The 15,747-nt window shown below is 48.4% G+C and overlaps 1 protein-coding gene across 1 annotated transcript in view; it reads right to left on the bottom strand.

Moving 5' to 3' along the window:
• The window catches only part of nolo (ADAMTS-like no long nerve cord), a 176,313-nt gene that overhangs the window by 13,000 nt on the left and 147,566 nt on the right, over window positions 1–15,747 (bottom strand). The window contains 12 exon segments of the mRNA XM_077660305.1: window positions 635–764; window positions 2,631–2,801; window positions 3,818–3,948; window positions 4,145–4,238; window positions 5,006–5,150; window positions 8,240–8,444; window positions 11,530–11,570; window positions 11,572–11,598; window positions 11,600–11,638; window positions 11,640–11,662; window positions 12,250–12,394; window positions 13,212–13,442. Of these exon segments, the coding sequence (XP_077516431.1) occupies window positions 635–764; window positions 2,631–2,801; window positions 3,818–3,948; window positions 4,145–4,238; window positions 5,006–5,150; window positions 8,240–8,444; window positions 11,530–11,570; window positions 11,572–11,598; window positions 11,600–11,638; window positions 11,640–11,662; window positions 12,250–12,394; window positions 13,212–13,442 (1,382 nt within the window).

Below are 15,747 nucleotides of genomic sequence, written 5' to 3' on the forward strand. Positions count from 1 at the left end.
TAAATAATTACACTATTATTTTCCCCACTATAATTTTCCCACTATTATATTCCCACTGCTATTATTTGCACTATTATTTTAGCACCAGAATTTTTTTAATTCGAAACATTCCTCTAATCTCCTTTGTTTCGGTCACTGTTGGCTTCCTTCATACCTTTGCACAGCAGAAATAACCTCCAACAGTTCGACTCGAGAGCTTTAGTAAGTACAATATCACTACAGTGTGCTACCATTAATAAAGCGAAACTGCCTCTACGCACAGTAGACATATCCTCAAAGGGTTCGACTAGAAAGCCTTTTGAGAATCTATTCGCATTCATCAATTACATTTCAGGTTCCGCCAAATTCCTCCCCTTGTGCTTAAGACAAAGAGAAGAATTTGGCGGAACACGAAATGTCATTGACCAATGCTGAACCTCTCGTTGCTCTCGTCGATTCAGGGGTCTCTCAATTTCCAGCATTTTCCTAGAGCGTACTACTCTGATTGGCCGAAGAGTGCCAAGGCAAAGGAAAAACGAGCCTCATCAAGCCAGTCGTCGTCCGACGAAGCTAAAAAGCAAGCTAGCATTGCCATAAAAAAACAAGTTCGAATAACACGCAGACGCCAGTTCGGCAGAGTATCGCAGCTTTATACCTTGGAGGGCAAGGTTTGTTGTTGCACGTTTCGGTGATGGTCTCCGGCTTCTCCTTGATGTCACACATGACGTAGCTCACCGGCACGCCGTTCGCATCGCGCACGCACTCCACCAGCGACTCGCGAATGCCTGCGTCAAGACACAGGTTGAAGTCGCTGTACAACAGGCGGCCTCTCCGGCCTTGACGCCCTGACACACATCAGCTGCTGTAGCGCGTCCTCCGAACAGAAGCAGCGTATTAATCTTGTAGGGCGAAGGCCAAGCAGGCCCATTCCATGTTGGCAGTGTTTTATAGGCAATGTTTTCTTTGGGGAGCAGGTAAACTCGGAAGTTTCGGAATACGAGATGCCGTATAATTATGCGGTTTTGCGAATGCCAACGATAAGAGGCCAATACAGGAGAGGTCAAAGCATGGGTTGCCACTACTTTTCTGAGGAAAAAAGGTAAAAATTAGACTTTACGTATCTCGCCCCAGTTGACATCCCATTCATTTACTGAACTCGCTCGCAGTGACAAAACTTCCTGCTGCCCGCAAATTGTAGAGGTGGGTCCTCAATCCTGAAAATGTGTTGAAGCTGTCCGACCCGCAACCGTCGACATCGGCGCCGACCGGTGCACAGTGTCGACCGACGGCCTCGCACGCCTCTCACATACTCTCATCTCTTTCTCAGCACATTTTCACCCATCAGGACCCTTTTCTTCTCCTCCTCTCCTTCCCCAGTGCAGAGTAGCAGGCCAGATATCAATTTTTCTGGCCGGCCTCTTTGACTTCGTGTCCATTAAATTTATGTGTCTATCGCACGCCCTCCTTAGGCAGATGGCCGCAGCACGAAGTCCGAATGGCAGGGGTTCAAACACTGGCAGTGCTAGGCGCGTGCCACCCGTCGTTGTGCAGAACTAGCAGTGGGGTAGATTAGTTTGGATTACGGTGGACTGTAATGAATGACGGGTGGATTGTGGTGAATTGGGGCGGATTGCGGTGGAATAAGAGTGGATTACATTGAATTAAGTTGCCTTAGGGTAGATTGAGGTGGTTAAGTGGATTGTGTAGGATTAAGTCGGATTAGGGGGATTAAAGTGCCTTAGAGGTGGATTACAGTGGATTTGTGGGTGCAGTAAAAAGAAGTCAGCGCTTTCGCCTTCACAGCACGTCAGTCGTCTGAAGTTTCCCCTAAAAATAAGGTGTTTGCAATGGCCACCAGAAGGTGTTAGCAGTGGTTTGAAGCAGGCCAAGCACTCGTTAGTGTGGTCGACTGCTTGCTAGCACATTGAAACCTTGCTCTTGCAGAGCATGACTTGCCATTTTTTTCCGGAGCCCTCCACTACGGCACTTCTTTCTTTCTTTCTTTCTTTCTTTCTTTCTTTCTTTCTTTCTTTCTTTCTTTCTTTCTTTCTTTCTTTCTTTCTTTCTTTCTTTCTTTCTTTCTTTCTTTCTTCTCTCAGTTCCACCTTCCTCCCTTCCCTCACGGTGCGGCTGAGGTGTCCACCGAAAATTGAGACAGTTCGTTGTAACTATCGTTCCAGTGTAATCATAGACGACCTTGAGAAAAATTAAAATTGGTTTTGAGGAAAAGAAATGGCGCAGTAAGGTGGTGGTAGTCGAAAAAAATTAAAATTGGTTTTGCGGAAAAGAAATGGCGCAGTAAGGTGGTGGTACCACCACCTTACTGCGCCATTTCTTTTCCTCAAAACCAATTTTAATTTTTTTCAAGGTTGTCTATTATTACACGGGAACGATAGTTACAACGAAGTAGTTTCGGCCACCCTTCAATTTTGGTGCGATCAGACTGACATGCGACTCCGCCTCAACGTTGTCACTGGCATCTATGTCCTGCTGAAGTCCAGGGATATCGTAATTGGAGTAATGTGTAGAGAGGGGAAGCCAACATAACGAACTGCGAAAGAGGTCCGTTACAAAGAGACACTCATACAGCTTGCTGACAGTAGTTTGGCCACGTCGCGCGGTCGAACTTAAAAGAGCACGGCACGAGTCACCTCCCAGGCAGGAGGCCGAGCAGGGAGTGTACCCCGCCGAGCGCCACGAGTACAGCGCGTCCGGCTTGGTCTCGGACCCGGTGTCGCCTTCCTCCTCTTCGGAGTCCCCGCGGTTCTGGTCCAGCGCACAGGGGCGCATCGTGCAGCGCTGCATCTCGGCCGGACGGATGCCTGCGCGCACGTCAACACCCAACTTTGCACAGTTCATACGAAACGGCACACAGTATGTATAGCTATGCACGTCCGCTATTACGCAGCAGCAGTCCGCAAGAGAAACGCTGTTTCAGCAATACGCTCCAGCAGTCTTGCGAAACGATTCACTTCCGCGTTCACGCTTCGAAAGGTTGAATTTTCTCTTACCGATGGCTATACGTCCAGCTGTCGGCGTCCGCTGCGTGGTTCGCGTGCACGCCGAGAAAAAAAGCCGCTATTTGCTTAGTGTCCTGGCCTTGCCGCTGCTATGCCAGCTTCGGCTCATTATAGTTGGGCAGATTCGTTCACTGGCGTGAGTCCATTTCTTACTGGGGGAGACCAAATTCGGCCAGTCTGCTTTCAGGTGGCGCCGCGCCAACAAAGCGGCAACAAGGTCAGACTTCCTGCGCGCGCTATACTGAAAATAATCCGCAGTTTTAATAGCGACGATTACTGGTAGGATGGAGAACATGTAAATGCTAATCTTGCACTTAGGTCGGCATTTCAGTTCTTTGCCATTCTTTGGCATTCTACCTGCTGTTCATTGACATTACACCTCAAACTGCGCAGCAAAAACGGCGAGTCGCCAGTGTTTTTCTACAATAAGTGTTAGCTGTCCTGCCTCTGCTTTCAGTGAACGAGCAGGTCCGAACCGCACTCAGGGGCAGATTTAAGGCGGGGGGGGGGGGGGGGGGGCTGATGTTAGACCCACACATGAGAAATAGGAAAGCCGAGCTGAACGCCGTTCTTTCGACGAAAAAAGTTCGAGAAATGCATGGTTCAAATGGGATCGCATCTCCCCTTGCCGCCCGCTCAAAGAGTGACCTATAAATTCGCCTTTTGATCGCACTTGCTACCTACTATACTTTGAGGCGGAAGATATAACAACTGCATGGCCGCATTGTCTTGAGTGCTTCTAGTCGAGCGTTGCTTTACAGGCTAGCGCAATTGAGCGCCCTAGCACAAAGCTGCGGTTGTGAAGGAAAGCGCCCCACCGGTGCACTCTTTGTCCGGCAGCTTGGCCATCGTTCGGGAGAACTCGAGAAAGATCTTGCACTCCACGGATCGCTTCTGGACACCATCGCCACAGGTGACGCTGCAGGATCCCCAGTCTCCGACGATGAAGCTGCGCAGCCGCACAAAGTGGGCACTGAATCGCCGGAAACACGGGTGTGTGTATGCGACAGGTGTACGATAAGTCTTGGCTCCTGGATTAGATTGTTACAGTGAAATGAAAAACACGAAAAGTGCCTACTCGACTAGTCATTAAGAGTGAGTCATCAAAATGAATGGTACACCTATTCAATATCCTGTGTGCGCACCTTGGCTCCGGTGATTGGTGCTGTGGCTTTGAGTACGCATTGAATGGCGCAAAACCTTGTGGAGGGGCGTCCTCTTGAGATCCGAATTCCGTTCCTGTAGATGAAAGAGAATGCGTGGCACTTATGGCATTAACAAAAAAGAAACAATGCACACAAGCTTGTTTTGTTTAGTATTGGTTACGTGCTTGTACACATACCTCCCGTTGCATCGAGAGAAAACGAAGCAAAGCTTCCGGGACTTTGCCTAGACTATGCTATAGTTAGGACGCGTCCTTTTGCTATCATTCTATGCCGACAGACATCATACCACGAAAAAAGCATCTCTATCTGTAGCGTAAGAAAAGTATAATAAAACTGACATAGGTCTTGCGACCGTCTTGGCTTCGACCGTTTTGGTAATAATTGCTCCTATTTAGAGGTCGCGTCAGTAAGCGATGAATGTCGCCAATGCCAGAAACAGCGGTGCGGGAAGAGGCTTCCATAAATTTCTATTTCATGGCAGATACTCTCTGCAAAACCCATGCTGTCCATTGCTAATTTGGGCAGTATAATATTCGGTTCTGTCTTTCGCGATCTCTGTTCTTTGCACCGTGCAGCGCCGTTCACTAGCACTGGCTAGTAAACGGCGTCGGATGGCAAGTTAACGGCATGCATCGAAAGTAGTACGAGTGCCATAGTCTGGCCTAATCAAGGTCGAGTGAACGCAGGCTATCAACACTGAATTTAATCGCAGTCAGGAGCAGCCGCCCTTTCATTTGTGCTCGACTGTGGCTCCCTCCTAAGGTGCCAAGGAGAGTAATTGGCTCTACTTACTATAGAGCGACAGCGAGCGTTGCGCACCAGGCCTGCCCGTTCACTCACCCTTGAAGAAGCAGGGGTTTCCGGTCGAGCACTGCTGCTTGGACCTCGGCCGTCGCTTGGGGTCGCACAGGTGGCTCTTGCGGCCGCGAAGGTCACGGCACTCCACCGCCCGTGTCTGCGTGCCCACGCCACACGTAGCCGAGCACTGCGCGGAAATGTGCGCGTTTGAACGGTGGCTGCACGCACGATGCAAAGGCCAGCCACCACGCGGTGTTTCCATGTACACAGAGGGGCAATATGGGTCGCATAAAAGTAGAATGCAGAGCCAAAAGCCGCCCTCTGTCTTTTTTTTTTTTTGAGACCGGAAGCCATCTGTCGAAGCATTGGGCTAAATCCGACATTGAATGCAGCTATCCGGCTGGACCCCAAAGTGGCTTTTATCATTCTGCCAGGCACGGAGCCCAGCTGCGCGGGTCCTCTGCATGGAGTGAGATTGGGCGTGGCCTACACACAGTGTTACCTCCTTTTGATTTTGCTTGAAGTCTCTCCTAGCTGTGCTTCTTGTTTCATCCCCGAGATTGGGGACTTCTTTGTTGGCTCTTTGCCGTATGTATGCTCTCGAAACATTGGTCTTTACAGATTCCTTGGAGCGCCTGTATTAGAAGGACAAATGCTGAGGATTTCGTACTGGCCATTTCACCAGAGGAATGAAAAGCTTTGCAAACCATCCGGGCTTTACTTCGGTTCGTACGCAGCGCTCGCCTGGACTCGCGATGTACGTCTCTGCATATCATCGCACTGCTTCCCCTATCCACATTGTCACATACCGTAACCCTCTTTGTTTTCTCCTCTGTCTGTGCTGAGTGGCAGGCGAAAGAATCGCGACTCAAGTCAACTTGGCTGCCTTCCTTGGTGAATTTACTCTTTTCTTCCCCCACTGCAGTAATCACCAGGTCCGCAAACGTCATTTTGGTGCAGTCAACTAAGATTGATTTTATAGTATTGTTTTGATGGGGTTCAACAGCACAAAGCGACCCAGACTATGAGGGACGCTGTATGTGGAGGGCTCAGGATAATTTCAATCGCCTGGGGTTCTTTAACGCGCATTAACATTGCACAGCACACGGGCCTCTAGCGTTTCGCCTGCATCGAAACTCGACCGCCGCGTCCAGGATCGAACTCGCATGTTTCAGATCAGCAACCGAGCACCATAACGACAAAGCGAATTCGGAGGCTGCAATAAATGAAGTGTTGGTGGTCTTCGTGGCCGGGAAATTTTGTACGGTCAGTGTGACGATCTTCAACAATAACAGCCGCGACTCCCAAAGCAATGTTTCGACCAGCAACAGTCCGCAGCGTCTCCTACATTATGCGTAGACATTGCAGCAGCTTTTAATGCAATAGTCATGATGCAAACTACTGTTTCTGGTATATATTAACGACTTCCTCAGTGCAGTTTGCCCTGATGTACAAATTCGATTGTACTCAGATGACTGTGTTTTATTTCGCGATGTTAACAATGCAAATGATCACAGTGGCCTACAAAACACCCTTATAATATTGACAGTCGTATAAGCGGTGGGGCATGACTCTGAACAATTACGCATTGGCACCCAGCCAAGCGCAGCCATACATCTACAAAGGGAAGCTATGCTTCGACAGAAACTTCGCAGTTAAAGAAAAATTCTTCCTGGTCCCTGGACCATCGCTTCACCGGAGCACTCTTTCTACCGAGTGAGCTAACCGGGTCGGCTGGCGTATGGTAGGGGATCAGGCAGTGACTAATTACTCTCTTATTACAAATATACTCTACCTTGGAGGATTACCGTAAAGATTTGGCCATGAATCTGAATGCAGATAAAACTGTTCCTCTTCGCATAACTAAGAATAAACCCCCCAATACAGTATGTATATAAACTAGAATCATCACCAGTGCAACAAGTGACGTCCATGAAGTATTTAGGTGCAACACTTACCACTAATTTCACTCGAAACCGCCATATAGACAACACCTGTTCACTCGCATCCCGTAAGCTCTGTTACCTCAAACATAAGCTTCGAAACAGCCTCACTAACGTTAAGGTCATAAGTTATAATACTTTAATTATACCCAAGTTCGAATATTCTTGCATAATTTGGACACGTATAAAAAGTCTGATATAAGGAAGCTCGAGCGAATACAAGGAAATGAGTTATTTTTATACATTCAAAATTTCTACCCACTGACTCCCCTTCAGGATTGATGCATGCTAACGGTATTGAGGAACTGCAACTAAAGAGACGAAATTCTCGTTCAGTTTTTATTGTATTACTTCTTAACAATAAACTCAGACTTGACCCTTTTTATTTTTCCCCGGTGCCAGAAAGGAGTACACGACACTATGACAAACCTTTATTAGCACCGTATTTTGTCCGCACCAATTCGTACAAGGTTTCCTTTTTTTCTACGCACCATAACCGACTATAACTCATTAATAGAACGCTATCAACTCCAAACAACCTAATCTACGTTCCTCATCTATGATTCATGCTGCTATGTCATGAATTAATTTTATGGTGTATATTTTACTGCTATATTATTGCAATACTATAAACCTTTTCACGGTTTACAGCTAGACTTAGCGCGCATGCATGTTGGATTGCGCTGCTCATGAGTAGTAGATGCCTGTATGAAATCCGCCAATCAGAACGCTACTAGCACAGCCCCGTGGAAATACGGCTGCGCTCACAGAGGCAAATGTGAAAATGCCAATATTATTATTGCTGTGCTTTTGTGTTTTTGTTGCTGTGATTTTGATTTTTATAAATGTGCCCTTCCTGCCTGGACCTAACCATGGCTTGTACTATGTACATCAATTTAAAAAAAAATGTAAGCAGCGCACAACAATAAGGAACATTCTTTTGCACTATTTACATGATGACCAATTACCAACTATAATTCTATGTTCGCCGCTATTCAGTGCACAATAGCTAAGGCTAGTGGGCAACATGAGAACTCGAGTCAACCCTTACAAAAATTTCATTAGACAGTACATTGACTGCCCATAGACTTCTGTCTATAAAGTCTATAGACTCTCTATAGACAAACCCTACAAAACAGTCTATAGGCAACACAAATCCTATACACAGTGTATAGAGATCCCATAGATTTATGGCCATACACTTTTAGCAGACTTTTGTCTATACACAGTCCATAGACTATGAATAGACACAAAGAAATATCTACAGGAAGGCAATAGACTGCATAACAAGTCCATAGACTGTCTTAGCCCATGTTTGTAAACGACCGCTCACCTGTGACCACTGGCCCTCGGTCCAGCGCGAGCAGGGGTGCGCGTTGCAGGGCCTCGCCTCGACCGGCCTCTGTCCGGGGCAGAAGTGGTCGGCGACCGTGGTCGACGCCGTGGGCGTCGCCGAGGGACGCACGCAGGACACGTTGCGCGTCTGCCGGCCGCCCCCGCACGACGCGCTGCAGTCGCCCCACTCGCCCAGCTCCCACCTGCACACAACGGTGGACCCTGTTGGACGACATCTGTGAAATATATCTGCAAACTTTCACTTAGCTCTGAAAGAGACTGAGGAAAACGCGCCTTCGAAGCGCCCAGTGCTGGACACAATTTCTGATTTGAGAAAGAAGAAGCGCAGACAGAACGAACGCAGAGTGACACTTGTATTTGTTCGTGTTAGCGTTTCTTCGTTCTGTAACGTGCACCAACTAGCCCCGCAAGACGTTCTACTTGAATTATTCTTACACTTGTGCTTCTCCGCGCTCATGTTTTGCCTTGCCATTGTGACTCCTACCTTCAACTTACTTAATGATCATCGATCCTAAAGAACGCTTAGAAGAACTTCTTCATGGGCTAGATGGTGCATGTTGTAACAAAGGAACTGTAACGCAACCAAGACGAACACAATAAAGGACCACACAGGACTAGCGCTATCGTAAAGAACTTGTGACTGTTTCATCCATACGCACGTAGCCATACGTGAGGCCAGGCGGAGACAGTTGAGTCCAGCACAATAGAGGTTAACCGAATGTGATGTGTGACAATGTGAGTGTTAGAGTCCGCGTCATGGAGGGGGGGGGGGGGGGTACTAAAACGCTGAGAGCCGCCCACTGGCCTGCAAACAAAGCGACACTTCGCCGCAGTTGCTAGGATCGGAAGGAAACCTTGGCTCAGAAGAGCCGCACTGAGATCTTCTTGCCAGGTCGCCACGAGCACCTTACTCAAAAACTATTAGCATCATCAACAGCCTGACTACACCCGCAGCAGGGAAAAGGCCTCTCCCATGTCTCTCCTATTATCCCTGTGCTTTGCCTGCTACGCCCACCGTACCCCCGCAAACTTCTTAATCTCATCCGCCCACCTAACTTTCTGCCGCCCCCTGCTACGCTTGCCTTCTCTTGGAATCCAGTCTGTTACCCTTAATCAGTAGCCGTTATCTCCCCTTCGCATTACATGCCCTGCCCAAGCCCATTTCTTACTCTCGATTTCGACTAGGATGTCATTAACACGCGTTTGATCCCTTACCCATTCTGCCCGCTTTCGGTGTCTTAACGTTACACCTATCATTTTTCTTTCCAGAGGTCACTGCCTTGTTCTTAACTTGAGCTAAGGGCAACGCAGCGAGCTACGGAAAGAAAAAAAAAACCATATACGCCTAATTTAAAATCATGTAGTCTGGTGAGCACTGTAGGAGCGCTGTGTACAAAGGTGACATCGGTTGTGCAAGTCAGTTTAACAGCAATGGTCTTTTATTGAAGAAATAAAAAGCGCAAAGTCAAGAACGACATGGAAAACGAGGCGGGACGGGGAAAAAAAAAAATCAGCCTTTCTCTCAGTGCCCCAGCTGTGCTTGATATGTAGGTTACCGAGGTAAAAAGGGCACCAACATTATATGACAAAAAGAAAAGTGGACAGGGCGGTTATCACTGTGCAATGCGAGATTCAGCGACAGCTGTTAAGGCATTCATATTATATATTAAGGTAGAGAATATGAGAGCGACTTCATATCTGCATATCTTGTCATACTTCACATCCGTAGTTATAGAACGCTCTTTTTACTTGAGCCTCCCCTTCTAAATAAACAGCTCATTCATTCATTCCACACACATACACGAGTTTCGTGATCCAGCTACCCCACTCCAGTCTGCCGCTTGAGGACCGCGGCCAATCTCACGTCGGAGTCTGCGGCAGTGAACTCGCAGACATGAAGCGTCTGCGCCTTCGACCAACGCGGTGTGTGTCGTTGACAGCGCGCGGCTCACCGTGCGTAAACACATCGCGCGCTTCACCACCCTGGCCCTCGCGTGGCTGCCTTCTCGCACGAGTGTCCCCTCCCTCGTACCTTCGAGCGCGCTGATCTTGCCCTCCTCCTCGGCGTCCGCATTGGTTGTGTCTGGCCTGCCAAGAGGCGGCATCGTCTTCTTGACGCGCCGAACGCCTTCTGTGCGCTCTGTGGACTCACTGAAGCACCCAAACACAGTGTACGTGAATGTTCAGTGTTGTGCCGCGAACGCGCCACACTGCTTGAGAGGTGCAGAAAACTCGGGCTTCCCAGCGCCTCTCTGGGGGAAGTTCTTTTCCCTCGTAGCTCGGGCAAACACGTTTGCCGTGGCTAAAACTCTTCCTGACCTTCGCGGAAGCAGTTAATCTCCGCGCGCGGGTTTTAACACAGCTCGCGATTCCGCAATTCCACTTAATCCGCCGCTTGCTCTTACCTTCCTACCCGCCGCGGTGGCTCAGTGGTTAGGGCGCTCGACTACTGATCCGGAGTTCCCGGGTTCGAACCCCCCGACCGCGGCGGCTGCGTTTTTATGGAGAGAAAAACGCTAAGGGCGCCCGTGTGCTGTGCGATCTCAGTGCACGTTAAGGATCCCCAGGTGATCGAAATTATTCCGGAGCCCTCCACTACGGCACCTCTTCTTCATTTCTTCTTTCACTCCCTCCTTTTTTCCCTTCCCTTACGGCGCGGTTCAGGTGTCCAACGATATATGAGACAGATACTGCGCCATTTCCTTTCCCCAAAAACCAATTATTAATTATTATTATTACATTCCTCGCCGGCCCCCCTCCTCTCTCTTATCCTATAATTTCACTCCCCACGCACAGCCCCCTTGCGGTGTTCCCCGCCTGGCGGAGGCCCCCCCCCCCCCCCCCCTAATAATCTCCTCACCATCCCACCTATGACCCTCTACTTGGGCTGCGCGTTTCCAGCACCTGCCGCAGGTGGACCGTGCTATGTTCCACAGCACTCGCCGTACTATCCCTCTTCCTTCCGCGGCAACCACCCATCCGGATGGCTCCCGTGATAGCCACCCTCCCGGTACGAATTCCTACGCTCTCGACATTTCCTCCTCTTTGCACAGTAACCGCCCTTACAGTGGTATCGACGGCAACGCACACACATGTTACGCCGACTAGTACGGCGTGAAACTTACGAACAGGTGTTTAACAGCTGTCGCTGTAAACCTAGCCTCGAACGTCATCGGCGGGCTTTTAGGAGAACCCTCAGAGCGAGAAATGTCAACAACACCGACAAGCATGCCAACGCATATTCACACAAAAGCACTTAGTGCGTACCCGGGCGGGCAGGGGTTGCTGCCGCAGGCACGGACCCTGGAGGTCTGGCCGGGAGTCCACGTCGCAGAGGCCGGTCATCCACCTCTGCGCCCGTGTCCGAGGAAGTGCACAACTGGGTGACTTTCTTGGTAACCTGCGCCGCCAGGGGCCTTCACAGTGAGTTCAGCGCCCACATAGGCGCGGTCGCTTAGCTGCCGTGGGGACTAATGCAAACCGGGTACTTTCAGGCTAGCTGTTTTGAAGAGTGCACGTGACTTTCGAGATGAGAAACAAAGTCATCATTAAATTTCTTAACTGCATTATAATGCCCAGTGCAGGGCCAAGACGAGTCCGAGCTTCAAACCTTACCGATTCCTTTGAAATAAATTCATCGTCATCTGTCTCTGCCTTGCTTGGATTGTCCCGTCTGTCTTTCGGTGCACACCAGTTACCACTTCAACAAAACAAAAAACTATTAATATAATGCATATCAAGAAACAAGTACTGTTAACTCACAAGATAAATATACTGCGGGCTTCCCGTGATACTCTATGTTGCGCCTTGACAACTAGAGTGGAAAGAGACTTGTTGTCACCCTTTTAAATTACTCTATAACGCAAGCATACCCGTGTAAAGCTAATATAGCCTGTGTAACGCAAGTGTCCCTAAGCGATCGACAATTACTACCTTCGCGAAGGCTCACTGGACGAACTGAGCCGAAGAAAGGGGAGGGAGGCCCACCTCCTCCGCACGTGGTCGAGCAGGACGAGAAGGGCGCCTCGGTCCATGCGAAGACGGGCGCCTTGCAGGACGTGCCGTTGCCTCCGCAGATGCCGCACTCGTCCACTTCGGCGAGCGAGCCCAGCTCCAGGTCGCAGCCCACGGGCTTCCGCAAAAGAACACGCGAAGCGCGCACAGGTGTACACGAGAGCTCGTCGAAGTGGGGACACACCCCGTAAAGGACTCCAAGACACTTCACCAACGAACGCGAGAGCGCGCCAAAATAGGGGTGGGGGGGGGGGGGGGGGGCATACACGGAAGGCTTCGAAACACTTGACCAGAGTAAGATAGACAGAACCGCCAGCTCCAGCGCACCGCAATGCTACGCTGACGTCACGCGCTCAGTGGTAGTAGCAAAACACTCTCGCCTCGTCAATTGAGTTCTCGCGCCTAGTCGGAATGCTGTCGGCGAGGTGGGGAGAGCATTCTACCTTGCACAATGATTATGTAGCGGCTCTTCGATGAAACACCAGTCGCATTCTCTTAGCAGGGGCGGCTCGCCTGTCTATTTTACTCCTTGCATTTTACTAACAGACAACGCTGCACTTAATGTTCATTATATCCGGTATACATGTTTTGTACAAGCACAACATTAATCGCTCTTTCAGTGATGACCTTAAAAATAGCACCAACATCAAACGAAGGTTATGCAAATGTTCTTCGATTGGTGCGACGATATCAGCGTGCCGTAAGGGTTCCACAATACGACTGAGAAGCAAAGCTGTTTGTTACTTTTGACAAATTCTGTATCGGAATTTTTTTGCAACTAAAACGAAACTAAATCATCAAAACATTATAATGATAACACTTACAGCTTACGCTTTCAGATTTCATGCAAAAAGTCTCTCAAGCACTAGGTGCCCCCCTTGAGCAAGCACAGAGGAGAATAAGAAAAGACGGGAGTTGTGAGGGTGGCAGCTTACGAGGCACTTGCCCTGGACGCACATGTCGAGCGCCCCGTCCCGGCAGCGGGTGCCGTCCTGCGCCCGAGGCGCCAGCTTGGCCATGAACTTGAACTGCCTTGCCTGGCAGGTGAGGCTGCACGGGTCGCTGGGGTCTTGCACGGGGGTCCACTCGTACAGGCGGCCCCGGTACGGCACCCTGTCGAATGCCGCGCACTGCGCCGCCCGGAAGTCCACGGGCTCCGGGCACGGCTGCGGCGCGTCCACACACAAATAATAACAGTAAAAGAAGGAGAGACGCTACGCGCGCGGATGGCAGTGGTGCGAATGGGCGAAAGATGGCACCATTCCGGTTATTGAAAACTCTTCCCAGATGGAACGAAACATTATTATAACGTGATATATTCGTTAGGAATGTTACAATAACGTAATGTGATGTGGATGAATAACTCTAACCTAACGTTAAAACTTAACACATAACGTATATCTTGTGCTCAGAACGTTTATATAAAGTTTTTGAAAGTGTGAAGTTAGTCACAAAACTTAAGTAAAACACATTGTAACTTTGTACATAATGTATTTTATGTTCGATACATTTATGTAGTGATCTATGTATTACTGGAAATCAGCATCACAAAGAAACACAGGTGCAACATGTTACTACGAAACATATGAAGCTTGTTGTACCACTAAGAATTAATTCACACCATTAAAACAGCGACTGTAGCTATAATGGATTTCTGGAAAGAACTCCCTATTAGCATTTCAAGTATCCTTTAGTAATCTTTTTGGAACAATAACTTGAAACATTCGCAAAACTTTAGTATTCCGCTAATTTAACCTTCCTGATACAAGAAAGCTTACTTCAAGCACCGAATTTTAGCACAGTCACCATTCGAGGGCTTTTTTCCACATTTCAGGCAGTAGTGATGAACTTTAGCTGACAGAACTTTGTAATTAAAGCTCTTGGCTTGTGCCAGCCATAGACTATAAACATACTGACGAAATTATTTCAGAAAACTTTCGTTATTAACACCCGATCACTAGCACTTTCAGGGGCACTATCCACGGGTGGTATATCGGCATGACCTCGAGGTAACGATACGGCATACGCGAGTGCACGAGTGTGGCGTACCTCACAGTTTGCGCAGCATTCGTCCCGCAGAGTTGTGCATGTTGGAAACACCACAACCGCGTGGTCTGGTCCTTTGAAATATTTTAACGTTGTTAAGCTGTTATACAAATGTTTCACTACTGTTATGAAGACATTACACCAACGTCCATTTGTAACGTTCAAGTCAGGTTAGAAAAAACTGACGTTAAGAACGTTAAGAATATCCCAAACTAAATAATTATGACTCGGAAAACAACAGTGTAAAATCATCATGTACACACTAACCGATCGAAGCAAGGTTAGGGAAGGTTGAACGAACATTGTGAAACGGAATTATATTCATCCTGGCAAGCAACGGCCGCAAAAGTACATATTCGGCGTGTATTTTTGCGTAGCGCAAATCGCACGGCACAAGGCCTTTATCAGTGTATGGTCCAGAAATAATGCAATTTTTGGCCGCGTCCTGCAAGTAGTGAATCTGAAGATCGTATCAATAGCCAACATTTGATAACATACCATATTTATACGCATAAATGTTGTCGTCGACTAACTTTCGGCTGTTCTAAATTGGCATGCCTGTGTTTAGACCCATCTGTTCAATTAAACAACTTTAAACGCGATTTACTTGCAGCATTGTAGGTCTATGACTGTTTCGCACGACGCCGTTAAAACTCTCTGGGTTTTTCGAGAAAACGCATACAATATGAAAGATGGTTACAGGCCCGAGCCTTCGAACTGGACGGTTTCTCCTTTAAATGCCACTTTTAGCTTGAACAATCAAGTGGAGTTAAATATCTGGGATTCAATAGCAGGGGAAGCGACGCTTTTTCCTGGATGGATTTTCCACTGTTACGAAGACTTCTGTAAATTTTCTGCCGAATGCTTCGAGTAGTAAATCAATCCGCGCCCGCGCTGCCAGTTGCTGCCCTCTTTTTTAGCGTAGCTTGTGTGGCGACTAACTTCGACCTCCAGTGGTAGCGAGTTGTGGCCTTGGCAAGGACGACCGGTTTGTTTTAAATGTGAATTAAAATTTCAGTGAATAAGGCGGATTCTGTTGTGGCCACACGACTGCATTTAAGAAGTTTGCGAATTATCTTTCAAAGGAACTTCCTCCACGTTATTAATTAGCGCAAAACATGGTTTTGCTAAGTCAAAAACGCTCATTGATTGACGATCAACGCGAGTCAATTTAAGAACGTGTTTTCGTTTTGATTGTAAAACATTTTATTCGCCGGGAAGAGCTTGGCAAGAGGTCGCGTTAAGTGGTCGAGAGTACATAGCCCTCGACGACTTTGTCAGCCCACTCCACCGCCAAAACTTGCGTTCTGAGGTCAGAGCTAGCCAGCACGGTCTCCCACCGCTCGAGAGAAGGAGCTGTAACTAGATCACCCGGAGGTGGCTCTATTTTGCAGTCCCACAGGATGTGATCGTAGGTAGCACGTT

Source organism: Amblyomma americanum, chromosome 3, assembly GCF_052857255.1.
Source record: "Amblyomma americanum isolate KBUSLIRL-KWMA chromosome 3, ASM5285725v1, whole genome shotgun sequence".
NCBI lineage: Eukaryota > Metazoa > Arthropoda > Arachnida > Ixodida > Ixodidae > Amblyomma > Amblyomma americanum.